Source organism: Corylus avellana, chromosome 10 (assembly GCF_965113065.1).
Source record: "Corylus avellana chromosome 10, dhCorAvel1.hap1.2, whole genome shotgun sequence".
NCBI classification, from domain to species: Eukaryota; Viridiplantae; Streptophyta; class Magnoliopsida; order Fagales; family Betulaceae; genus Corylus; species Corylus avellana.
In genome coordinates, this window is record NC_142499.1 from 21027654 (window position 1) to 21053775 (window position 26122).

The 26122-nt window shown below is 34.4% G+C and overlaps 2 protein-coding genes and 1 pseudogene across 2 annotated transcripts; 1 reads left to right on the forward strand and 2 right to left on the reverse strand.

Moving 5' to 3' along the window:
• Positions 1-133: 133 nt before the first annotated feature.
• Positions 134-3044, reverse strand: LOC132162468 (protein NRT1/ PTR FAMILY 5.5-like). Its single transcript, XM_059572708.2, has 3 exons — positions 2627-3044; positions 1867-2534; positions 134-980 (listed from the first exon to the last, which is right to left on the reverse strand). Exons 1-3 carry the CDS (start codon positions 2945-2947, stop codon positions 134-136), a joined length of 1836 nt encoding a protein of 611 aa, XP_059428691.2. The 5' UTR covers positions 2948-3044.
• A 2616-nt stretch (positions 3045-5660) lies between these two features.
• LOC148583494 (NDR1/HIN1-like protein 3 pseudogene) lies at positions 5661-10606 on the forward strand (annotated as a pseudogene).
• A 7285-nt stretch (positions 10607-17891) lies between these two features.
• LOC148583495 (protein NRT1/ PTR FAMILY 5.5-like) lies at positions 17892-22476 on the reverse strand. The gene is made up of 4 exons (XM_088511440.1): positions 22138-22476; positions 21832-22036; positions 21321-21702; positions 17892-19208 (listed from the first exon to the last, which is right to left on the reverse strand). The coding sequence occupies exons 1-4, from the start codon at positions 22474-22476 to the stop codon at positions 18314-18316; spliced, it is 1821 nt and encodes a 606-aa protein (XP_088367566.1). The 3' UTR covers positions 17892-18313.
• Between the last annotated feature and the right edge of the window lie 3646 nt (positions 22477-26122).

Genomic DNA, 26122 nt, shown 5'->3' on the forward strand with positions numbered 1-26122 from the left:
TGGTTCTACAAGTTCCAGGTAAAATGTTAATGCAAGTTCAAATCATAATCAAGACCATCTACAGCATATAAAATCGAAATAGAAAGCAATCAAAATTTATTATTTAAAGAAATATAATTTTTCCTATTCCACGTCAACGTGTTGATAATTGAGTCTCTGACATTCTATTCTCTTCAATTGCCGAGTGTTGATAACGGTACCAAATTGCCACCCCGATGGAGAAGACAAGATTTATGGAACTCAAAACTGCCAGTGTCCAATAGTAGTTATCCAAACGACTTTCGTACAATGTGTGGCCAAACCAAATTGGTCCCAATATAGAACCTAAAATGACACTTCCCAAAATTCCGATTCCAAATGCGCTATCGCTGAAAATTTGCAAGTAAGAGATTATTGAGTCAGGAACTTTACCGTTGAAGAAACAAGCAATTTTCAATCCAGAGATTTCATCATCATCACTAAAAAAGTTATGAGAGATTCCATTAACGGCACCAAAAAGGAAAAATTGTGGAAGAAGCCAGAACATGCTCATTGGGATATAGTCATTATCACCATTATAGCTTTGAGTCATGTCTAGCCTCTTGGTCTCCACTTTTGCAGCCGTGATACAACATAGTATAGAAAATATCGTTGCGACTATATTTCCTATTGGGGCTGCATGTTTACTTGATCCCTTTTTAACTAACTTCTTAGTGACTGTGGCGAACATTACTTTTGCAATTCGTTGGAAGATTCGTAATGTAAAAACAGGAGCCTTCACTTTTCCAATCTTAGGATCCAAATTGTCTGTTTGTTCCCAAAAATAAGTGTCTTCTACCGATGTCACGACCCCAGACATGATGAAGACCAGCCATATAGGTATCATGCGTATAAAGATTTTTGTTTCCTCTACTTCTGATACACTGCAAAGTTTCCATCTATTTTGTACTTGTTGCTCTAAATTTTGGATTGAGATTACAATAGCAGCCTTGTCAAGGCACCTGCATTAATACAAAGTTATGTTTCAGAAATAAATGTTAGAATAAATTACTGAAGTTTCGGATTTTGTGTCAAAATTGATCCGTGACTAGGGTTATCTCTTTTAGGGTCATTTCACGATCTTACTGCAGCAACCCAATTACATCCCCAAATAGAAGGGGATGGGGAGGGGATTACGTACTAAAAGGTTATAGCAACAAGCAGATCGAGATGGTGCTAAACCAATGCAAATTGCTAGGGAATTTACATTCACATGCATTGTCCAATGCAAATTCTTACTTGACACTGGGGGTTAAGCTTACTCCCCCACTTTTGGTTGTCAGGTGTATTTCCCACTTAACACATTAGATTAGGAATGACTTAATTTTAATGTCATTTTTGTTAGTTAATTGAAGGAACAATGGACAAAAGTATTTGATTTAAAATACTAACTCAAGTAATCAATTGTTCAAACTAAAAAATTTGGTTTAAAATTGTTAGGTTTTTAGTGTTTGGCAAATTCAGTTTCAAAATATGTTTTGTTATAAGTTTGAAGTTTAGGATACAATCGGTTATCCGAAACTTGAGAATTCGAATTTGTGTTTGCTGTCGATCGAACATAGACATATTCAGAGTAAAACAATTATAACCTTTGATTATGATATTAAATGAAAACAATATTGGTGGTGTTGAAAAGTTAACTCAAAACTATACAATTTCGTATCAATGCGTACGAACATCTTGGATTCTACAATATAGCCTTAATTTTGGATGTCACACCAAAGGGCCTAACAAACTGTCGATTCTGGAAGTCCGTTTTGGCGCCTTAGAAATAAGGATGTGCTAAAATATTTTCTCTTTAAAAATGAGTTGAACTGATCAAGTTTTTAGGTTTAGAGAGAGAATTACCTGAGGCCCCGGGTGTGAGGCAAACGGCGAGAACTAGGTCGATTTTCATGAAGTTCTTGAGCATCCCGTGGGAGGGGACAAAACATCTTGGAAGCAGATGCTACGAAGACTCTAAAAACAGTGGTCAGAGGACTCCCCTGTGGTGTAGCATATTTGTATGAGCCTGAGACACTCATAAACAGAAGAGCTACCACCATCAATACTATTGCTGGTATTCCATATTGGTAAAACCATGGCAACAATGAAAGCGCAAAGGTGATAATCAACGGAACGAAGAAGCGTATGAATTTCCAAAAGAAGCTCATGAATGTCCCTGACTTTTTCCTTTCTAAATTATTTTGATCACTTTCTGTTTCGATCGGCTCATTTTTCTTTAGAAAATAAACGAAGAAGCGTATGAATTCCCAAAAGAAGCTCATGAATGTCCATGACTTTTCGCTTTCTAAATTATCTTGATCACTTTCTGTTTCGATCGGCTCATTTTTCTTTAGAAAATAATACAAGGATGCCACATGACCAGATACCCCAATGATTATGAAGGGTAATGATATATAAAACAGCGCTTTTTGAGCATCCGTAATGCACTTAGCTGGACTGTTATCACATGACAAGAGGCCTCCATATTTAGAGAGTAGAGCTTGTGTTGACATTGCCAAGAAGCCCATCCCCTGTGGTGAAACCAAATAATTAGCACATCTTCTTATTTGTCAAAATCTGTACTAGTGATGTAAAAGAAAAAGAGAACATTTGGAAAACTTACTAAGCTATAAGCAAGAGTGGAGAACAAGAGCATCCAATAGTCACTTACAAAAGCATCTACAAGGAAAGCCATGCCGGTAGGCATTATGGTCTCTATACCAGTACACACATTTACAATTGCAGCAGCTTGGGTGGTGTCAAGTTTCCAGGCAGATGTTAAGTATGTCATTCTCGACCACATGGCGTATTCCGCTATCTTACCAGCCCATCCCAGAACTACAATGGACCAGAAAGAAACTTTCCCTTGGATAAACTCAAACAAATAAGATTTGAGGCGGCTTAAGAAAGCCATTAACGGTGATAACAGTACTAGCTGAGACATATCCCAAAGCCAACAGGGCAGAGCTCCCTCCCTGCTGTTGGTGCCCAAAACACTTCCAAAGTAAAAATTTTTGGTTGGTCACCGCCTGATGAGCTAAAACTGGTAGAGTATTCAGAAATGTACATGAATCTCTTCAAATGCATGCTATATATGATATTTTTGGAAGGACAAATTTTCTCCCACATAACTCCAAAAGAAAAGTCCTCCCACTTTAATTCGGAGACGAGTGATAGGGTCTACATCTACAGAATTGTTGTGAAGCTCAATCCTACAATCAGGGCCAAAGTGGGACGTGTTAGATCAAGATTGGGCACTTCAAGGCTGTGATCAAGAATCGTTTATAGGTTCCTTTCAGCTCTACAAAATTTGGAATGTGGTATTAAAAGTCATATGGGCACAGAAGCAGAAGTCCTCCCACTTTAATTCGGAGACGAGTGATGGGGTTCTACATCTACAGAATTGTTGTGAAGCTCAATCCTACAATCAGGGACAAAGTGGGACGTTGGATCAAGATTGGGCACTTCAAGCCTGTGATCAAGAATCGTTTATAGGTTCCTTTCAGCTCTAATGGGAAATAGCTACTAACAAATGCAAATTGGATCACTGATCACAGCTTTCAATGCCCTACCTCCCCATTCAGTGGCGAAACTAGACAATTAAGATTGGGGAAACAAAATGTAAAAATTTAGTTTTGGGAGAGACATTTCATAAAAATTCATAAATTTTAGGAGTAAATTTTTAAATTTTAAGGGTAATTTTAAAATTTTGGGGAGACATTTGTCCCCCTATGGACTTGTGTAGGTCTGCCCGTGTCCTCACTCACCAAACATCTCTTCATCAACCCCTGGCCTTCAGATACTCATATATAGGAAAAGATAAATTTAATTAATTACTTAATCATTACTTTTAATAACGCCTACAAGAATTATGATTGCTACACCTGTAAACATATTAAACACTACAGCAGCACCTGTAAACATATTAAACACTACGTACAGCAGCATGGTGATGTCAAGGTTCCATACATTTCTCAAGTATGTAATTATCACCTACACAGCGTACCCCCGCCAGTAGGTCAGCCCATACCAGATCAGCTGCAATCGAAGAGCATGAAGGTGCCTTAAGCATATCCAGAGACATGTTATTCTTTTATCTCTTATTCATGTCACATCCATCTCCTTTTTAAATTTACTATTAGATCGGTATAATCTACATGTAAGTCCTACAAATTCAATAGTAAATTTGAACAAAATATGAATGGAAATATATATATTAATTCCCAAAAGAAGCTCATGAATGTCCATGACTTTTCGCTTTCTAAATTATCTTGATCTCTTTCTGTTTCGATCGGCTCATTTTTCTTTAGAAAATAATACAAGGATGCCACATGACCAGATACCCCAATGATTATGAAGGGTAATGATATATAAAACAGCGCTTTTTGAGCATCCGTAATGCACTTAGCTGGACTGTTATCACATGACAAGAGGCCTCCATATTTAGAGAGTAGAGCTTGTGTTGACATTGCCAAGAAGCCCATCCCCTGTGGTGAAACCAAATAATTAGCACATCTTCTTATTTGTCAAAATCTGTACTAGTGATGTAAAAGAAAAAGAGAACATTTGGAAAACTTACTAAGCTATAAGCAAGAGTGGAGAACAAGAGCATCCAATAGTCACTTACAAAAGCATCTACAAGGAAAGCCATGCCGGTAGGCATTATGGTCTCTATACCAGTACACACATTTACAATTGCAGCAGCTTGGGTGGTGTCAAGTTTCCAGGCAGATGTTAAGTATGTCATTCTCGACCACATGGCGTATTCCGCTATCTTACCAGCCCATCCCAGAACTACAATGGACCAGAAAGAAACTTTCCCATGGATAAACATAAACAAATAAGATTTGAGGCGGCTTAAGAAATCGTTTAGAGCCATTAACGGTAATCTGAACAGTCCTAGCTGAGACATATCCCAAAGCCAACAGTGCAGAGCTCGCTCCCTGCTGTTGGTACCCAAAACACTCCCAAAGTAAAATTCTTGGTTGGTCACCGCCTGATGAGCTAAAAACTGGTAGAGTATTCAGAAACGTACATGAATCTCTTCAAATGCATGCTATATATGATATTTTTGGAAGGGCACAAATTTTCTCCCACCTAACTCCAAAAGAAATTTTCTCCAAATTTAGGTCTTTTCAAACTTCGAGATGTTGGAGTTCGACCAGAATCCGTCAAATAAAGTAGGTGGAGTGAAGACTGTGAACAGAAGAATGATAGATCAAATGGGCTATGTTTGGCAACAGGCCGGGATGGCACTGTAGCTGGAACGGCACTGTTCCAGCTACAGTGCCAGCAGCAAAAATTGACTTTTTGCTTTTTTTTTTTTTTTGAAAGTAAAATATTAAAAAAAAGAAAAAATGATGAGAAAGGGGTGGCTGGCTTTTAAAAAAAAAAAAAAAAAAAAAAATTAAGCAAAAAAAAAAAGTTATTTGCATGATTTTATGCAAGCAAGCTTATTCATTAACAATTAAAAGTTATAATATAAATTAGAAAAAAGAATTAAAAGTTATAATATTGCATGATTTGTGTAAGTAAATATCCTTATCATATTAAATGTATTCTTGCATCTTATTATCATGTTAGATATATTTTCACAAGTAAACATTCCTGCTAAATATGCTTTTTTTTTTTTTGGTTTTATATAGTATGTAAAGAAATAGATCTCTGCTAAATATTCCTGCTAATTAAATCAACGCATGCTTGAGTTGTGACTCTGGGGTGCCTTTTCCTTCTGTTCTCATGCACCCTAGCTCCGATCAGATATCAGTCATGGCAGAAGAACAAACCCACCTGGATGGTGCCTACCACCGCCCCGGCCTCATTTCCAAAATTATCGTTACTGTCCTCGCCGTCGTTGGCCCCTCCGTCTCTGTCGTCTTGCTCCTCTTTACCCCCAAGAGCCTCAAGATCCATGTCACCGACGCGTTTCTCGCGCAGTTTAATCTCACCGCCGACAACACGCTCCACTACAACCTGGCGCTCAACATCAGCATCAGAAACCCCAACAAGAGGATTGGCTTATTATACCACACCATCCAAGCAGATGCTTACTACGACACCAACCAAGCACAGGATTACTACGACTACAACTACCACCAATTTAACTGTGTGAGTTTGACGCCGTTCTACCAAGGGCACAAGAACACGAGTGTCTTGAGCCCCGTGTTCCATGGACAGAAATTTTTTTTCCTGGAAACTAGCAAGCTGATCTCCAAGTTTAATAATGGTAAGAGTGATGGGGTCTACAGAATTGCTGTGGATCTCCATCTTTCATTCAGCACCGAGGGGGGACGTTGGATCAAGAATGGGCACTTCAATCCTGTGATCTATTGTGATTTAAAGGTTCCTTTGAGCTCTAATGGGAAATCGGCCACTAGCTTTAAGACTACCAAATGCAAATTGGATAGCTGATCATCACATTTTTGTTTGAATGGGTCTTTCATTTTCTTTTTCTTTCTTTCTTTCTATGATATTACCAAACCTTTATCTCTATTTTTATAACACTCTATCGGTGATATATGTGTTGATGTTTGTTTCCAAACTCTTTTTCTTACATATTAAAAGTATGTCCATAATGTTGTTCGCAGATTCGCAGGTGAACAAATCATCAATTCCAATAGTACAAAAGAATGAATTGGGTAACATTTTCAGACTAATTACATTGTCATAGGAGCATCAAACACTAATTAACATACTACACTTATTTGAAACCTAGTGCGAAAAGAAAAGCCTAATTACCTTTCATGCACCATAACATCCGGGTACTGGAGTTCCTTCCTTGTAATTATTCTCCCCTTTCATTCTAATTAGTCGTACTGTAGTCTTAACAGCCATTGACTAATTAGTTGCACTGTTCTAACAGCAATTGAATCAATGTGAACATTGGATACATGAAGAAATAACAGAGTGGTTGAGGCTGTGATTACATATGCATGTGGAGTTTTAAGAATATTATACTAAAATCATTTTAAGAATAGTTTCTTTTTATAATGTATATTTGTTTATGTTTATCTTATGCTTGGATATAAATTGAAAACAGAGAATACTGTGAGAGTTGCATGTGTATCATGTTTAGCAATTGTTCTCTCATTCTGATAAGCTATGAAGGACAAAAATAAAATAATCAGCCAAAAAAAAAAATGTGCCTACCATATAGGTATCATGCGTATAAAGATTTTTGTTTTCTCTACTTCTGATACAGTACTGCAAAGTTTTCATCTATTTTGTTCTTGTTGCTCTAAATTTTGGATTGAGATTATAATAGCAGCCTTGTCAAGGCACGTGCATTAATACAAAGTTATGTTTCAAAAAACAAAAAAGTTAATTGCAAATTTACATTTTTTTTTCCCAACATTTAAAGGAACATTGTAAATAGAGTGAGAGAGAGAGAGGGAGGGGTAAGTAAACTCTTCATTTATGTATATATGATTGTCCACTACAGCTTTTATATATATATTAAAGTTGACATGACATTATTAGTCGAAGACCTAAAAAAATGAACAAATCAAGTCATTCTGTAGAATGAGAGAAGCGTGGATCACGTGAAACAGTGAAGGTCAGGCCACTTTATAATACCAGGTGTGTGGCAGAAATTTTTTTTTTTTCTTTTATTATTGAAACAAGTACAATGGAACAAAGGTAGAGAATAATTACATTAAAAAAAATGTAGGACGGCTGAATAAAGATCCAAATACAGTTAAAACACTGCTTATTAAAGCTTAAAATTTCTTATGAATGGATTAAATGAATTGTCTGGCCTATGAAATATGATGTTTTCAGTCCCCTCGATTAAGAGAAAAAACACTTAAAATGAAAGTTTGGTGGGGATAGTAGAAAGGTAAATTTGTATGAAATAATTAATATATACTACACACCAACCCAATGTCCGGTGAAAAAGGTACCCAATGAAATAAGCTTTGCCGACACCATATCTAGATCACTGAAATCTGGTCAATCAATAATTATTTTCTTAATTTCGTCATAAAATCGTAATCACTTGTTTAAAGTTATGGTATTTAGTACACCAATCAGATGAAATGGTCCTGTTTAGTTGGAGCTATATTATCAAATAGTTTCTAACATGTAATAAAAGTAGTTGGAATTATATTTAATGACGTTTGTACCCAATATCCATTACTTGTTCAGAATCACTGCACTTAATCCGATGCACCGTTTAAAAGAGATTACTCTGATGCTGTTTTATTCTTACTTTTCTAAAATATTAGCCATTTTTTAAATATTAAATTACACATGATTCTCAAATATTTTTCGTTTTATCAAAAGTGAGGGGACAACTCACGGAATCTCGAGGATGACGAAATACTTAAACAACGCCTCTCACAAAACTTTATGTAGTGGGAATAATTAAGGAGGATCGATCTTTTAACCTTCTCTAATTTTTTTTTGTTTCCATTGCATGTGCTCCAAAGATCTGAAAGAGATGGATGTGGATTCTTGATCAATCAGGAGTGATGCTTTTTCTCGATTCTTATCCAGTGGGCAACATGTAGGTGGCCAAATGTAATGGTATCCAGAGCCTAGAAAGATTCTCTCAAATCACCTTAGAACAGTGGCAGGCAAGGAATAATTAAAGTGGTCTAAAGAGGGAAAGAAGGTCTGAATACCTAATTCCTGAAGCTTTGGTCTCCGGCCCACAACATAACTTTTAGATTTTGGCGTTGCACGTACGATTCAAACTAAAACATTAAAACTGATAAATATTAATCTGCTGTTTCCCAAATAACAGGAAATTAATATTTAATATTTTAAGCTTAGTTAGTGGCTTCTTGGTGAGATACGATCCCCTGAATCACTTAACCAAATCACGTGGAAATTTTTTCAATTTGTTTCTTTTCTCATTTGTTTATGTTTTTGGGAAACTTCCATGATTTGCAATTGCTGAGCAGCTGCCATTTGCTGCTTATAAAAATATTTCTACGTAACATCAACTTTGAGTAAGTTGATTAAATGACTTTCTAAAGGCAATGCTTTTGGGAAATTTTTTCCACTTTGCTTCTTTTTCTCATTTGTTATGTTTTTAGGAAATTTCCATGATATACATTATGCAATTGCTGAGCCGCTGCCATTAATTTGCTGCTTAAAATATTTCTACCTAACATCAACTTTGAGAAAGTTGATCAAATGACTTTCCCAAATTCATTGCCTTTTTTCTAAAGCCTGTGTTCATTTGTTTTCTTACTCTTTATATATGGTCCTACTTCTGTCCTATTATATTCTAGTCATAATTGCTTTTATTTTTATGTCTCGTACATATGTATTATTGGGTTATTGTAACGCCCCGTAAATTAATTAACTCCACGGTTCGTTTTTCAGTCTTATACCACTCCGAACAAAACTCAGCGACCTTTACTCCTTGAAAAGAGATGATGCTAAGCAGCGGAAAATATTAAAGTTCTATAATCATTAATCATTACAACCATAGCATCTACCAAAGAACATCAAAATAGCTGAAATCATACAATACATATCATTGTTATAAGGGATATACGTTATACCTCAATATGCAAGCATACATCAAAACCTCTAGGTCTAAAGCATAACTCAAAAGTACTAGTTATCATGAGTACCTGCCTAAGCTTGCAACAAGTCCTCAAGCATCTCTCGGATCGAATCCTCCACAATGACCGAATGTTTTGCAGTATCCATCTTCTATTAAACTATTTATAACAGCATAGTTGTACATATAAAGAAAAAATAGAAAATAATACAAGGGTAAGTCTAACAACTTAATGAGTATAAATGCACATGATGTACCCGTCATTAAATGGCGAACTCAGTTGTTTATAAAACACATGCAACATTATGACAGTTTATCATAGATGTGATATAAATATAATATACGCTTATAATATAGAGTAACAGTAATAATTTAATCATATGGTATACCCGAGATATTATCCCTTTTCAACAGGGTTGACGCTGTCCCGAATGACCTATAATACAACAATAGTGCCCCGAATATTGAAAGCTACCGCACATAACATTAGTGGCACGACTGAGTCTGACCTCGGGTGGCTCATACCACTAATGATGTCCGTCTTATAGTGACCATCCATTGGGAATGGCTGGGTCTTGGTCACGAAACCATTGGATCCAAAGCTCACACACACATACACATACATTTGACCATAAAGTTAACCTATATAGTAAGCCTATGACCATTATACCACACATACCTGTGTACCATATTATACGATATAATTAGTATTCTTATCAGTCTTTTACAGGCATAGTTTTACAAGCAAAGGGTTACTACTACAAATACTACCAATTTGGCACGGTGAGTTTGACGCCGTTCTACCAAGGGCACAAGAACACGAGTGTCTTGAGCCCCATGTTCCATGGACAGCAGTTGTCTTTCCTGGAAACTAGCGAGCTGATCTCCAAGTTTAATAATGATACGAGTAATGGGGTCTACAGAATTGTTGTGAAGCTCAATCTTTCATTCAGGACCAAGGGGGGACGTTGGATCAAGAATGGGCCCTTCAAGCCTGTGATCAAGTGTCGTTTAAAGGTTCCTTTGAGGTCTAATGGGAAATCGGCCACTAGCTTTAAGACTACCAAATGCAAATTGGATAGCTGATCATCACATGTTTGTTTGAATGGGTCTTTCATTTTCTTTTTCTTTCTTTCTTTCTTTCTTTCTATGATATTACCAAACCTTTATCTCTATTTTTATAACACTCTATTGGCGATATATGTGTTGGTGTTTGTTTCCAAACTCTTTTTCTCACATATTAAAAGTATGTCCTTATAAATGTTGTTCGCAGGTGAACAAATCATCAATTCCAATAATACAAAAGAATGAATTGGCCGGGTAACATTTTCAGACTAATTACATTGTCATAGGAGCATCAAACACTAATTAACATACTGCACTTATTTGAAATCGAGTGCGAAAAGAAAAGCCTAGTTACCTTTCACTCACCATAACATCCCTCCCTCAAAAATAAAAATAAAATAATTAATACATGTACTACTTATATATATATGTGATCATGGAGTGATATTATTTAGATGATGTTTCTTATTCATTATCCATTCTTTTTTATTTTTAGATGAATAAAATTTATATTAACAAGTAACAACAAACAAGAATTACAATTATCTCTCCAATAAAACACCGGAAACTAGTGTTGCTCTACACAACTACCTCAAAGAAATTGTGATCTCTACATTCCACAGCAATCCTCTAGATTCTCCTACTACGTACCTTATTACACCAATCGGTCTCCTGTAAATAGACAATTTTTCATAGTCAACCAAATTACAAAAGCATACCTAGGAATTCTCCTCTACCCAAAACAATTCCTCTACCCGCAAAATTGAAACAGCACAAAATGAATATATTAGTATAGATCTTTCCCACATCTCAATTGAAACCCTCATCCAATAAATAATATGAAATAGCAGGAATTAAGAGACTTGTAAATCTATGGTGACTAAACTTGTGATAAATAACAATTTAGGATGTCAAATAGGAAGTCATATATCAAATGATAGTGCATAATAAAATCAATTTACTTCATATAGTAAAATTTTATTCACTGACTTAATAGATTCCGTTAATGTTATATCAATTTAAATATGACACGTGTCACACTTTTATTGGCTCTCATGTGTCACATTATCAAAATTTATTAAGTTAATTGACGTATAAAATAAATTGTTTTTTTTGAAATACATAAAGAAAAAAGTTAATTGCAAATTTACATTTTTTTCCTAACATTTAAAGGAACATTGTAAATAGTGAGAGAGAGAGAGAGAGAGAGAGAAGGGTAAGTAAACTCTTCTCAGATGTTTATATGATTGTCCATCTACAGCTTATATATATATATATATTAAAGTTGACATGACATTATTAATTGAAGACCTAAAAAAATGAACAATGCAAATCATTCTGCCACTTTATGAATACCAGGTGTACATTGGCAAAGTTTTTTTTTTTTTTTTGTATTTTTTTATTGAAACAAGTACAATGGAACAAAGGTAGAGAATAATTACATTAAAAAAAAATGTAGGACGGCTGAATAAAGATCCAAATACAGTTAAAACCCTGCTTACTAAAGCTTAAAATTTGTTAAGAGTGGATTAAATAAATTGTCTGGCCTATGAATTCATGGCAGGAGACAATTAGGGGATTTATAGCACAGCATGCAGCTGATTTATGCAAAAGAAAAGAAACAACGTGAGAGGGGCGCACTCACTGTACAATTCCATATCATCATGACCTGCTAAAAATCAATAGGACAGATATGCTATTTTCTGCACAAAGAGTTGAATTGGAAAATGCATGTATCAAAGAGAAAAGCCAACAACCATCCGTAGTTGCTTCCTAATTGCAAAAGACAAAATACTTTAAGAGTCTGCAAAAAGCAAACAAGACATAGCTACGGGCAGGCACCATAACTGAAACGGCATTGTTCCAGATACAATGTCAACAATAAAAATGGATTTTTTACTTAATTTTTTTTGTTTTTTTAAGTAAAATATTAAAAGAAAAGAAAAAAGGAAGAGAAAGATGGGATGGTTCCAACCACCCCTTGGCCAAAATGGGGTGGCCGAAACCACCCCAGCCCCTTGGAAGTGGTTCGACCACTACCAAATGCACTCGATTCCTCTTTTTTTTTTTGCCAAGGGGGTGGCCGGACCACCCCCTTGGCCATGAGGGTGGTTCGACCACCCCCAGATCGGCCAGGGAGCCACCCCCTTAGCCAAAAATGACCACCCCATTTTTGGCCGAGGGGTGGCCGGAACCACCACATCTTTCTCCTCCTTTTTCCTTTTTTTTTTTTTTTTTTTTTTTTTTTTAATATTTTGCTTTTAAAAAATAAAATTTAAATAAAAAATCAATTTTTGCTACTGTAGTTGGAACAATACCGTTTCAACTACGGTGCCAGTCCAGACTGTTGGCAAACAAGCTTGAGAAGACCCAAAGGCCTGAAACGCGAACACTTGCATGCGGCAAGAGACAAAGAGCTGCCCATTTAGTCAACAAATTCTGAAATTATCTCTGGATGCCTGCAGAAAACTTTTTGCCTTGCATTCAATTTTCTAAGGGAAAAAAGAAACTTAAAAATCAATTTTAAGAATTTCTCTTTCTCTCCTTCATATTCCTAGAAACAAAAGAGATCCTTTAGTGAACCGGGTAATATAATCTATTAATATTGAACATGATTGGAGGAGTAGATCGATCAGCATTTAAGAGAAAGTAAAAGAAATTAAACATTCGAGACTAATTATATTTTCAAACTAATTACATGGTCACATGAGCATCGAACACTGATAAACATTCAAGACTTATTTGAAACCAGTGATTTATTGAGCGGACAGAAAATTAAACAAAGCGAAAAGAATAGCTAGCTATGATCATGGAGTACTTATATTATTTATTAAATGATGTTTCTCCTTGACTATATATCCCTCCTTCTAATTTTTTAGATGAATGAAATTTGTATTAGCATCAAACAAGAATTACAATCTCTCCAGTAAAACACTGGAAATTAACTAGAGTTGCTCTAGCCTCTACACAACTGCGCGCCTTGAAAAAAACACCTATACATACATCTTTCCAACCATCTCATAATCATTTTACAATTTGATTAAGGCATAGATGTGAAGAACAACCAAAAAGCTTCTCTACTTTGTCGTTTTTACTATTTAAACGACCTAAAAAAATAACGTCTTTTACACAGTAAACGACGTAGAGAATAATGTCGCTTACTTAGTAAACAATATAAAAAATCGCATTCTTTACTGTATAAATGACGTTAATCAATTTACGATCACAACCTTTCACTAGACTCCAGAGTGATATTATTTTCCTGAAAAATTGTTTTGTAATTACTTTTTTTATTTTTTTAATAATAATAATTAAAAAATTGATGCAATATAATAAATAAAAATATTTTAAAATTGACATTTTTTTTTTAAAAAAAATTATGTTGATTGCCAAAAGTCGTTATTTTCATAAGAGTCCCAAACCGTGTAGGACTATGAAGTCCCAATCCTAATCCTAGTCTATTTAAGAAGAATATTGGAATAAAGCTTAGGCCTATTTCTAAGGCAGCTCCGTAGCTATTTGATTGAGATTTTTCCTCTGTTCTAACCCTCCGATCACCGATCACCGATCCGTCATCAGTCATTTCAGTGGCAGAAAAACAAACCCACCTGGATGTTGAGGCCTCAATCCCACGGCCAGGCAAATTCAAAGACCACAGTCCCATTACCAAGATCCTCGTCATTGTTAAGAGTGGATTAAATAAATTGTATGAATTAATTGCAAATCAATTTATAGCTAATTAAAACCCTCATCTAATAAATAATAGGAAAAACTTGGCAAAACTTTCTAACTTCATTTCGAAAGTATACGAAGTTGCCTATGGCATGTGCATTAATGACAAGGGTGAGTAGCTCAGTTGCTATGTAGTTGCCTAGCTATTGTTATTCAATTTCGCGTTGTATTATAGTACTATCAATTGGTTGGCCGGACCCGACAAGCGTGTCCACTCTTAACTAGCTTAACGTGTACCTATCTTCTTCTTTCTTACTTAAAGACCTTGATGTGACCATTGCAATTTAATTAGTGATCAGCATGCAAAGGAAAGGTCAAAATTTCAATTTAGTTAAGATCGAAATTACATTCACAAAAGGAAAGGTCTGAAGCATTCAATGTGAACAGAAGAATGATAGATCAAATGGTTCCTCCGATCCCTTAACGCGTTTGCAATTTTTATTTTTCTTTTTTCTTAACGCGTTTGCAACTTATATTCGAAAGTCAGCCTTTCTGGTTTCGGGGAAGGAGGGGAGGAGTTCGCTGGCCAGTTTCCTTTGCCACTTTTTTAATAGCTTAGTTTTTCTTAATAACTTAGTTTTATTAATTGCTAGATAAGTTTCTTAATAGGAAGTTTCTTTAATAACTAAGTTGCCTTACTAGTTGAGTTTTCTTAATGGCCAAGTAAAGGGTTCACGAGCTTGTGAAATGTTTATAAATAGCAGTCATCTGGATGTGAAATTCCATATTTTTCTCCTTCCCTTGTCTTGTAGCACCCAAGAGAAGTTTTTTTGAAGTACTGGTAGTGAGAGAGAGAGAATAAGAAGCTTAAAGAAATTTTGAGGAAGAGAAAGTTTGTAGAAAGTTTAGAGAGACGTATTCGTGATACGGAGTTAAGCAAAACAAGTAAGTAAGTATTCTCAAGACAAGAGTAGTTAAAAGTTATTTGCATGATTTTATGCAAGCAAGCTTATTCATTAACAATTAAAAGTTATAATATTGCATGATTTGTGTAAGTAAATATCCTTATCATATTAAATGTATTCTTGCATGTTATTATCATGTTAGATATATTTTCACAAGTAAACATTACTGCTAAATATGCTTCTTCTTCTTTTTTTTTGGTTTTATATAGTATGTAAATAAATAGATCTCTTTACCATACAGGATGTGTTCCAAAAAAAATAAAAAAACCGTTTTAAGCTATATTATGATTTTAAGTAACCATTATTCAAGAAACCACCAGTGGCAGTGGTTTAAGGAAATCCTCAAAGTGGTTGGACATGTATTAGGACACATGTTCGACTATTCGTAAAGGAGAATTACCTATATATGCCCAATTAGTATTAGTCGTCTTGAATCTCACTGATGTTCTGGTGGGGTTAGATCAGCGAGCAAGAACTTAAAATGATATTTTGATGGAAGATTGTGAAGCTGATGATCGAATTCGAAGGGTCGAGACTCGGAAGGCTTGAAACGTCCCAAGTTTTGAGTTAGGATCGTATATACTCGAGTCAAATTCGGAAGCTTTAGGCTTGTATAAGTTCCACTCAATTCGATTCTTTATTATTATTATTTTTTATAATATCATTTTAATTTTGTACTTGAAACAATTCAAATATTTTTAAAAATTTATATACAATATAAAATACAGTTATATGGACTCAAGCTTAGATTGTTTAAATTTGTCGAAAATGGTATAAGATATATAATATAAATAAATTAGACTGTGATAAAAATAAGTTTATATGATTTGCTTTAGATATAAGGTTAATCGATTCAGTTTTATAAATTTATCAATAATCTTAATTTATCTACTTAATTTTGACGATACAAAAGATAATTAAATAATTAATAATTAACATAAATTTACAAATCTCAATGATGATAATTTCTTTATGTAAGAAAAGAAGAGATAAATCAACGAACTCGGGAAAAGTTTGAGTCATTTGAAAAATAAATGAATTCCGTTTGAATTGGTAATTTAGATAGTGACAATTAGCTCATACCAAAAAAAATATATCCAAAAATGAATTTTATACCTATAATATTTGACTTGGTTCAACTCGATTGGAGACTTAGAGTGTGTTTGGCATTACGATTTCGCAAACCAAAAGTACTATGATTTTAAGCCAAATTATAGAAAAATAGATCTTTTGAGATTAGTATTTTTAAAACTTGCGATTTGAAAACCTAAAAAATTTGTCTTTTAAAATTGCACTCAATAAAGTACTTTTTTAAAAACGTACGATTTTAAAGGCTAAATTATGATTTTGCCAAACATTTAACTGCATTTTAAAAAATCAAATTTTAAATTACATATTTTAAAATCGTAAACCCAAGTAGGCCCTTATTAAAGATTTTTTTGGGTGTAATTGTTAAATCTTAAAAGTTTAAGCTGATAAAAATAGATAAATTTAATCACTATTTTAGCACTCCCATTCATGTATGGGCTCAAACTAGGGCTTGATGTGGTCCTTCACAACGATATTTGAGGGGTTTTCTGTGGGCTTCACGGCAAAATTGCGGTCTCATACATTATTTAGCTTCTTGCATCATATTTATCTATTGTTGGTGAATGGAAAGAATTTTTTTTTTTTTTTTTTTTTAAATAGTGATAATACAGGAAAAATATATAGAACTGAGCCGTGACTTGTGGCCGAGTCGTGGGTTTTTTTTTTTTTTTTTTTCATGAGTCGTAAGAGGTATGACTTTGAGATGATAGTACGTAGTAGTACAGAAAAACCTAAAGGTCCTAAACTTACAAAATCCAAAATGATGTTGTTTTTGTGAATTTAATTAAATATATATAATATACATTATATATAAAGGGAATAAAGGGAATGCAGATGTGGTTAATATAACTTAATAATCGCATCCGCATTACATTAAAAATCACTATCCACATTCATATGTGCGAATAATGATTTTTGTTAACCTCATCTGCATCTACACATGTGGATAATGGATAGATACGAATAGCGGATGCGTGCGATTATTATCTAACCTCATTATACCCCAAAGTGGGATACAATGAAATGAGCCTTATATAGATGAAATACCTATGCGGCTATGCCTACTTATTCCTTGAGGCCCATATTGATGGAATACAAATGCTTTTTATTTATAAGTTAAGTTATGGACCCTCAATCAAAATTTTACCTTGTTTATTCATCTGATTAAAGATAAGATATCAAAATAAAATTCACTTTTGATTTCGATTCAACAAATAATTTTTATTGGATAGAAATTTCCTCCAAAGAAATATCCTCCAAACCAGTTTAGAGGTAATATCCTCAAACCCATTTAAAATAATGCCAAATGTCCATAAACATTTAAAATGCACATTATATTTAGTCTAAGTTAGTAAACTGCTATTAATGACATTAAAAATTTAATGTGCTCTTTAAATGTTTATAGACATTTAATATTATTTTAAATGGATTAGAAGATATTTTCTCCAAACTGATTTGAAAGAAATCTCTGTCCATTTTTATTTAGAATAAATTACCAAACACCCTAAATGTGAAATTAATTAGACCACATCAAATATCATGTGGCATATGGGGCCAAATTTCTTTTATCAGACTATTGGTTTGTGTTTCCCCAACTCAGTCCTAATCATTGGACTCAAGCCTTGCAGTTTATACACATCTCCAGCTTTTGAAACTTTCTAGTTTCCACTCCCCTTAGTAATGATTTCCGAAAGGGCCAACAAGAAAATATTCAACACCAAAAACCAATTCCATTGCAAAATAAATTGAGAATACATGGAGGAGTTTCTTTGAGACCCAAATTCTCATATACCCAAAACAATCCCTATCACAAAATTGAAACGGCAAAAGAATTAGAGCTTTCCCTATGTCAATTGAAAGCATCTAATATAAATACCTACTCCTACAAAAAAAGGGAAGCAACGAGAGCAAGATCCAGCGTTTGGTAATTGTTCTTTACCTCAATGTGTTGTTGTAAAAGAAATTCTTCGAAGTAGCACGTCAACAACAACATTGCATATAATCATTTTAAGGCTGGGTAGATAATTGAGACTCTACTGCATGTTCTAATCTTTTCAATTGCTGAGTGTTGATAGCGGTACCAAATTGCCACCAAGATGGAGAGGACAAAATTTATGGCACTCAAAACTGCTAATGTCCAATAGTAGTTATCCAAACGACTTTTGTTCAGTGTCTTCTGAAACCAACTTAGTTTCCTTCCCCTTTCGCTGACCTTACACACTATATAAACTGAAACGACAGCACCAAACACTCCAACTCCAAATACACTATCGCTGAAAATTTGCAAGTAGGAGCTTACAGAATCATGAACTTTATCATCGAAGAAACAAGCAATGCTGAAACCAGAGATTCCATCATTGTCACCAAGAAGGTTATGAGAGATTCCATTAAGTGCACCAAGAAAGCAAAACTGTGGAACAAGCCAAAGCATGCTTAACGGGATTTTCTCAGTAGGTTTGTTAATTAACCCGTGGCTTTTGATCACGTCTAGCCTCATTGTCTCCACTTTTGCAGCCGTGATACAACAAAGCACAGAAAACAACATTGCTATTATCATTCCAATGGGAGCTGCATATTTTCCTGATACCTTTTTAGTTAACTTCTTAGTGACTGTGGCAAACATGAATTCTACAGTGTCCTGTAAGACTAGTAGTGTAAAAATAGGGACCTTCACTCTTCCAACTACTGTACGATCCAAATTGCTTGCTTGATTTAAAAAATAAGAGTCTCCTATAGATGACACAACCCCACAAATGATGAAAATCATCCACATAGGTATCATGCGTACAAATATTTTTGTTTCCTCTACCTCTGTTACACCGCAAAGTTTCCATCTATTTTGTTCTTGTCGCTCTAAAGTTTGGGTTGAAACTACAATTGCAGCCTTGTCAAGGCACCTGCGCGCATTACAAAGTTATGTTTCAGAAATCGTTGCAGGTAGCATGTGTACAACTTGATAAAAAAATGTTGGCCTAAATTACTGAATTGATTCTTAGTTTGTTTGTTTTTTTTTTTTTTTTCTTCTTCTTCTTCTAATTAAACGGGGGAAAGGATTAAGGGGGGATTCTTAGGTTTGAATTTGTATCAAAATTGATCCGTGTTGAGGGTTATCTTTTTTAGCCAAACATACCCGGACCCACACCAAGCCCAAATTCGGAGTAATGCCACGATCCAACTTCCCCCCAAAGAGGAGGGGAGAGGGACCAACTGGACCAACTGAACCAATATTGTAAATTGTGAAGGAATTTACATTCACACTGGACCAATACAAATTCCCACTTGACACTAGGGCCGAGCCACCCTGAAGGCTTCCGGGGTGGCCAACCACCACAAAATTAACCTTATAGAGAGACAAAATTACTTTCAAAATTTTGGAATAAATTCACATACTTTCTTCAAATTATTACTCAATAGATAATGTCTCTCTTTAAATTTTTAATTGAGACATTTTCCTTTCTAAACTACCAAAAAAATGAGTCGTGCTATCCGGCATCCTAGAGGCAGCCCAACGTCGTCTAACGCTGACGTGGCTGCCTCTAAAAAAAAAAGGGAAATGAAAATTCTGTTGTATTTTTTTTTTTTTTTGGTTTTTGGTTTTTTTTTTTGGTTTTTTTTTTTTTTTTTTTTTTCGTTATTAGTGTTTATGTTTATGTTTTTGCATTCTATATGTTTGATTAAATTTCTATGAGAAAGAGCACGTCTTTTGGGTTGTATTTTGAGATATTTGAGTGATATTAGCTAAATTTTCATGAGTTAATATTTGGGTTCTAATGCTTTGAAACTCGTTTATGGATTTAAAATTAAAACCTAGGAGTGAAAGATTAACCCTTTAGGGATGGTATCAGCCTAAAGGGATTCAGTCATCTTAAATTTGATGCTAATGCCTCAAAACACTATCTCGGTTTTATATTCTTTTGCTGATACCCATTTCTGATTAGTGATTCATGAGGCCAGTGAATTTGATATATAATTTGATCTATTTCTGATCAATGATTTTCGGTTTTAAATTTGACAGGCGCTTCCTCCTTGTAACCTTTTCAATTAAAAAAAAAGGGGGAAACTACCTTTCTACAACGCATTTTCACTTTGCCCCCATGAAGTACCAACTGTGACACCCGACCCCCATGAACTACCATTTTGTGGCCAAAATTTCATTCTGTCAGTTAAGGACGTTAATTCAAACGGTCAAAGTGGCAATGCGTTGTAGTTCATAGGGGTAAAGTGACAATGCGTTGTAGTTCATATTGGCAAAACGACAATGCGTCGTAGTTCATGGGGGCAAAGTGACAATGAATTGTAATTCATGGGGGCAAAGTGACAGGTAAACTGTCTGAATTAACACCTTTGACTGACGGAAGGAAAGTTTTGGGCACAAAATGGTAGTTCATGGGGGTCGGGTGTCAGTTGGTAATTCATGAGATAAAGTGTCAAAGCGTTATAGTTCATGAGAGAAAAAATAGTTTCCCCAAAAAGAAAAAAAAAATTTTGACAGATGCTTGACTGACTCTCCTTGGTAGCCGAAAATCTCTACTCCTAAAAAATTAAAAATATAAACAAATACAACAGCAACAGCAATTAAACAATTGAACTACGATTTGGCAATCAATTACACAATTGACCTACGATTTGAACTACTTTAAATACAACAGCAACAGGCAGACGATAAAAAATACCCAATAGCGCAAGCAAAAGTGGAATTTTATCAGATTCAAAGGAATAAATGCTCATCTCAACCAACTTACCTTTTTATAAGAGTATTTTATCTTATTAAAAAAAATATTCTAGAGTTATTCTTGTTCTTTTCTGCGTTTGGAGACATTGACAATCAGACGATAATTAGAGATGACTTCTCCCTAAAAAATTTGATCTAAAAAACAAGATTATATATATATATATATATATATATATATATATGATGCTATGAAATATTTTTGCTTTAAAAATAAGTTCGACTAATCAAGTTTCTAGGTTTCTTAAGAAAAAAAGTTTCAAGGTTTGAGTGAGAGAACCTGAGGCCATGGGTGTGAGGCAGATAGTGAGAGCTACGTTGATTTTCATGGAGTTGATTAGCATCCCGTGGGAGGGGACAAAACATCTTGGAAGCAGAGGCCACAAAGACTCTAGAAACAGTAGTGATAAAACTCCCTTGTGGTTTAGCATATTTGTATGAGCCTGAAATCCGCATGAACAAAAGAGTAGATACTAGGCCCACTACTACCATCAGCATTGCCGGGATTCCAAATTGGGCCCACCATGGCTCATTTGAAAGTACCAAAATAAAAGCGTTGAATATAAATAGCTTAATCATAGGGAACAACCGTGTGGTCAATTTCTGGAAGAAGCGTCTAAGTTTCCCTGGCTTTTTACTTTCTATATCATCTTGATCATTTTCTGTTTGGATTGGCATTTGTTGCTCTAGGAAAGAACTCTGACTAGATACCCAAATGACCATCTCTTTCCCTGGCTTTTTCCTGCGTCTAAGTTTCCTTGTCCTTTTCCTTTTTGGATGATCTTGATCACTTTTTGTTTGGATTGGCAAAGGTTCTTCTGCAAAAGAACTCAAGAATATCTTCTTATGATCAGATACCCCAATAGCTACGAAGATTAATGATATATAGAAAATAACGATTTGGGTAGCACCAATGCAATTTGGTGTGTATGCAGCACAGTTGCCTACAAATTTCGAAAGTACTGGTGGTGTTGACATTGCCAAGAAGCCCAACCCCTGTAGTGAAACCAAACAATTAGCACATCTTCTCTTATTTGTCAAAATCTGTATTAATTAATGATGCAAAAGGATAATTAGAGAAGAGTTGGAAAACTTACTAAGCTATAAGCAACACTGGAGAACAAGAGCATGCGATAGTCACTGATCACGAAAGCATCTGCAAGGGAGGACATGCATGTAGGCATTATGGTCTCTACACCCTTACACACATTTACAATTGCAGCAGCATGGGTTGTGTCAAGCCCCCAGACTATTGTTAAGTATGTCATTCTCAACCACAAGGCGTACTTCGCTAGTGTACCGGCCAAGTCCAGAACTTGAATGTAGCAGGAACGAAGTTCCTTAAAGACATAATGATAAATAAACAAATAAGATCTGAGGCGGCTTAATACACGGTATAGAGCCAACGGCGATGTGAACACTACTGGCGGAGACATATCCCAAAGCTAACCGTGTAGAGCTCGTTGCAGTTGGTACCCAAAGTAAAAATTCTTGTTTCACCACTGCCTGATGTGCTAGAACTAGCTAGTAGAGCATTCAGTAATTGGATACCATGCTCGCAGAGAATAGCTTTAGGATCTGATCTTCAAATGATGCTATGATCATTTTGGAAGTTAAGATCGAAATTACATCCACAAAATTAGGGAAAGGTCTGAACTCTAAAGCAGTATATATCAAATGATTTATAATGATAGATCAAATGGTTCCTCCGATCCCTTAACGCGTTAGCAATTTTTTTTCTTAACGCGTTTGCAACTTAATTATATTCGAAAGTCAGCCTTCTGGTTTCGGGAAGGTGGGAGGAGTACTTCGCTGGCCACTTTTTTAATAGGTTAGGTTGTCTTGATAACATAGTTTTATTGCTAGCTAATAAGTTTTTCCTTGCAGGCATCTAAATGTGAAATTTCATATATTTCTCCTTCCCCGTCCTGTAGCACCTAGCTAGAGAGAGATTGTTTCGAAGTATTCGTAGTTAAAGAAGGAATGAGAAGCTTAAAGAAATTTTGAGGAAGAGAAAAGTTTGGAGAAAGCCGAGAGAGGCGAACAGGGGTCATATGGAGTTAAGCGCGCAAAACAAGTAAGTATTCTTAACATATGTGTTTTCAGATGCATTTGTACGTAAACTTATCGATCTCAAGAGTAATTAAAAGTTATTTGCATGATTTTATGCAAGCAAGCTTATTCATTAACAATTAATTACAAGATATATTGCATGATTGTTCAGACAAAAAAATGACTATTAAAAGTAGAGTGGAATGACAATAAATGACTATTAAAATATTAAAAGAAAAAGTGAAAGATGACACTCAACACTTTAAACTAGGTTGAAAACAAAAATACCATTTTTTTCTTTAAAAAAAAAAAACTAAAATAAAAATGACCAAAAATAGATATTATTGCTTCAGACATTTTTTTAATTTTTAATTTTCTTTTTTTTAAAAAAAAAAATTACAAAAGAAGGCAAAATAGTTGGGTTTCTATCATCGCTTAATCTAACACTTTCTGTCCATTTTTCTTTTAAATAACTAACAAAAATGCATTGTACGTGTAGATACGAAGAAGATGGTGATAGGTTCTTTTGCAATCTGAAGAGAAAGTACAAGAGTTGGAACCTCGAGTTCTTAGGACCCCATAAAAAATAAAAAAATAAAACAAAAAACCGAAAATATTAACTCTCCAATAAAATATTAGAAACCAATTAAAAAAAAAAAATATGGGGGTTTCAAAATAAAACCCCCAAGTCAGCCAATACTCACCGTTTTGGATGGTGCCAAAATGGTGAGTTTCGATCCTACAAATTTCGACCGATATGGCATATCGTAAAATGCATCGTTTCAACTAATCTAATGGCAGTTATACAATTTTGAAGATAAAAATTTTATTGGTATTTCGATTGACCCCGTGAGTAAATATTCGATAAAAAATTTTTGGACTTTTTTAGTTTTTGCGGGTTGACTGAGAGACTAATAATATATTTAACCTAATTATAAATATCAATTTAATAGATTTAATTAAAACTTTAAAAAAAAAAAAAATTATCAGTCTCTAATTGAAAAGTAAATACTATATATCACATTTTTATTTTACTTTTATGAGGCACTCTCATCAACTCTTAGATTTATTTTATTTTATTTTATTGTTTTAAATAAGAGTTAAACCAAAGGGTAATTGACAATACCACAACAAGTGAAGTCGGGATCTAAGCTTTTATTTATGTTGTTCGTATGATGAGCCCCTTTTTCTGAAAAAAAAAAAAAAAAAAAACCCCCCCCCCCTCCCCAAAAAAAAAAAAGTGTGATTTTTAGCATTTCTTTTAATTAAATAGTCATAGTTCAAGCTTTTGTTTATGTATTTTGTATGTTGAGCGCTTTTTTTTCAAAACAAAAGGAACTAAAAAACAAAAAATAAAGTTCATATATTCCCTTCAAATTATCACCTAATTAACAATGTCCTACAAACTTTTAATTGTGATAATGTCCTCTCCAAACTACCAAAACATTGTCATTATCCCCTAAAGTTAGTAAAAAGATAAAAATGTCCTTATAAATTTCTCAATAAGACAATAATTTGAAAAAAAAAATTAAAAATTGTTTTTTTTTTTTAACTAAAATTTTTAATTTAAATAAAAAAAAAAAGAGAATTAAAAAAATATTTTTTAAATGAAAATTTTAATTAAAAAAAAAACTATTTTTTATTACGTTTCAAAAAACGATTTTTTTTTTAAAAAAAAGGAAATTTTTATTAAAAAAATCATATTAAAATTTTTTTAGAAAAACGAAAATTTCAATTTTTATTAAAAAATCGATTTTTTTTTCTTATAAAAAGGATTTTTGTTTTAAGGGTTAAGTATTTTTTTAATATCTCGATTTGTACTTTTTTATTTTTTTCCCTATGTTTCCAAAACAGTCAAAAATGATACTTGACTTATGGGAAAATACAAAATCAATACCTCGGTAAGTTTCCATGAGAGAAAATTAATGATCTTCCATGTGTCACTCCCAAAATATGTCACGTGTCTAAAAAATTAAAAATAATAAATAATATTAATTATAAAAAAATAATAGAATAAACTAAACCTAAAAAATAAAAATAATAAAAAAAGAAAATAATAAAACTTGGGGTGCCCGGCCACCTCAAGGGCTTTGGAGCCACCCTCTTTTTGGTCCTTAGGGGTGATTCGGCCATCCCCAAAGGGACCATAGGGGGTGGCCGAAGCCACTCCCAAGGGCTTTGGGAGTGGTTTCGGCCACCCCATTTTTGGCCCTTGGGGGTGGCTGTCCTTGGGAGTGGTTTGGCCACCGCCACCCCCAAACCTCAGCCACCCCCAGTGTGGCCAAAATGAAATTAAGACGCCTTTCTGGTTTCGGGGAAGGAAGGAGGAGGAAGCAGGGCGGTTTCCTCTGCCACTTTCATAGGCAGAAACCAATTCTCTTAGCCTACGCTGATCACATGATTGAAGGGAAGAAGTGACACGGCTTTGGGCCTTAATTGAGGAATCCTAAAAAGAGCTAGAAAAATGAAAGCTGAAACAAAAATAGAAAATTAGAGATAATGGAAAATAAGATAGTGAATTAAGTATATATATATATTGACATGAATTCCAAGAGGATAAAACAAGAGATTTGTCCCCAAGAGGTAACTCAATCAGTTGGGACCACGCCTAATGAAGCGGAGGTCACTAGTTCAAATTTCCCTCCCCCTCTTGTGCAGACATGTCCAAAAAAAAAAAAAAAAGACACAACGGATTTCAGCACAAACACGACTTGCAGCCAAGTGACCACGACGTGCGCATCGAAGAGAGCTTTTCGGATTATGGTCATATGCACAGTTCTAATACTCGTAGGCTCGTAGCAAAAATTATGTTCAATTTAGTGTCGTGTCAATCTATGTCATGCCACGTGGCATTTGTAAGTAAACTTATCTCAAGACTCCAAGAGTAGATAAAAGCTATTTGCACGATTTTTATATGTAAGCAAGCGTATTCATTAACAATTAATAATTTTGTCGCATGATTTGTGTAAGTCATGAATACCTAATTATAATATTAATTGTATTTTTGGCAAACCCTATTATCATGTTAGC

What these genes read in the sequence shown, in the direction of transcription:
- LOC132162468 (XM_059572708.2), bottom strand. Translation starts at nt 2,947, where the DNA reads ATGTCTCAGCTAGTACTGTTATCACCGTTAATGGCTTTCTTAAGCCGC. An exon ending in CCACTCTTGCTTATAGCTTA is followed by an intron (nt 2,535 to 2,626) that starts GTAAGTTTTCCA and finishes GTTTCACCACAG; the next exon opens with GGGATGGGCTTCTTGGCAAT. An exon ending in CCTCACACCCGGGGCCTCAG is followed by an intron (nt 981 to 1,866) that starts GTAATTCTCTCT and finishes GTATTAATGCAG; the next exon opens with GTGCCTTGACAAGGCTGCTA.
- LOC148583495 (XM_088511440.1), bottom strand. Translation starts at nt 22,476, where the DNA reads ATGTCTCCGCCAGTAGTGTTCACATCGCCGTTGGCTCTATACCGTGTA. An exon ending in CCAGTGTTGCTTATAGCTTA is followed by an intron (nt 22,037 to 22,137) that starts GTAAGTTTTCCA and finishes GTTTCACTACAG; the next exon opens with GGGTTGGGCTTCTTGGCAAT. An exon ending in CCTCACACCCATGGCCTCAG is followed by an intron (nt 19,209 to 21,320) that starts GTTCTCTCACTC and finishes TAATGCGCGCAG; the next exon opens with GTGCCTTGACAAGGCTGCAA.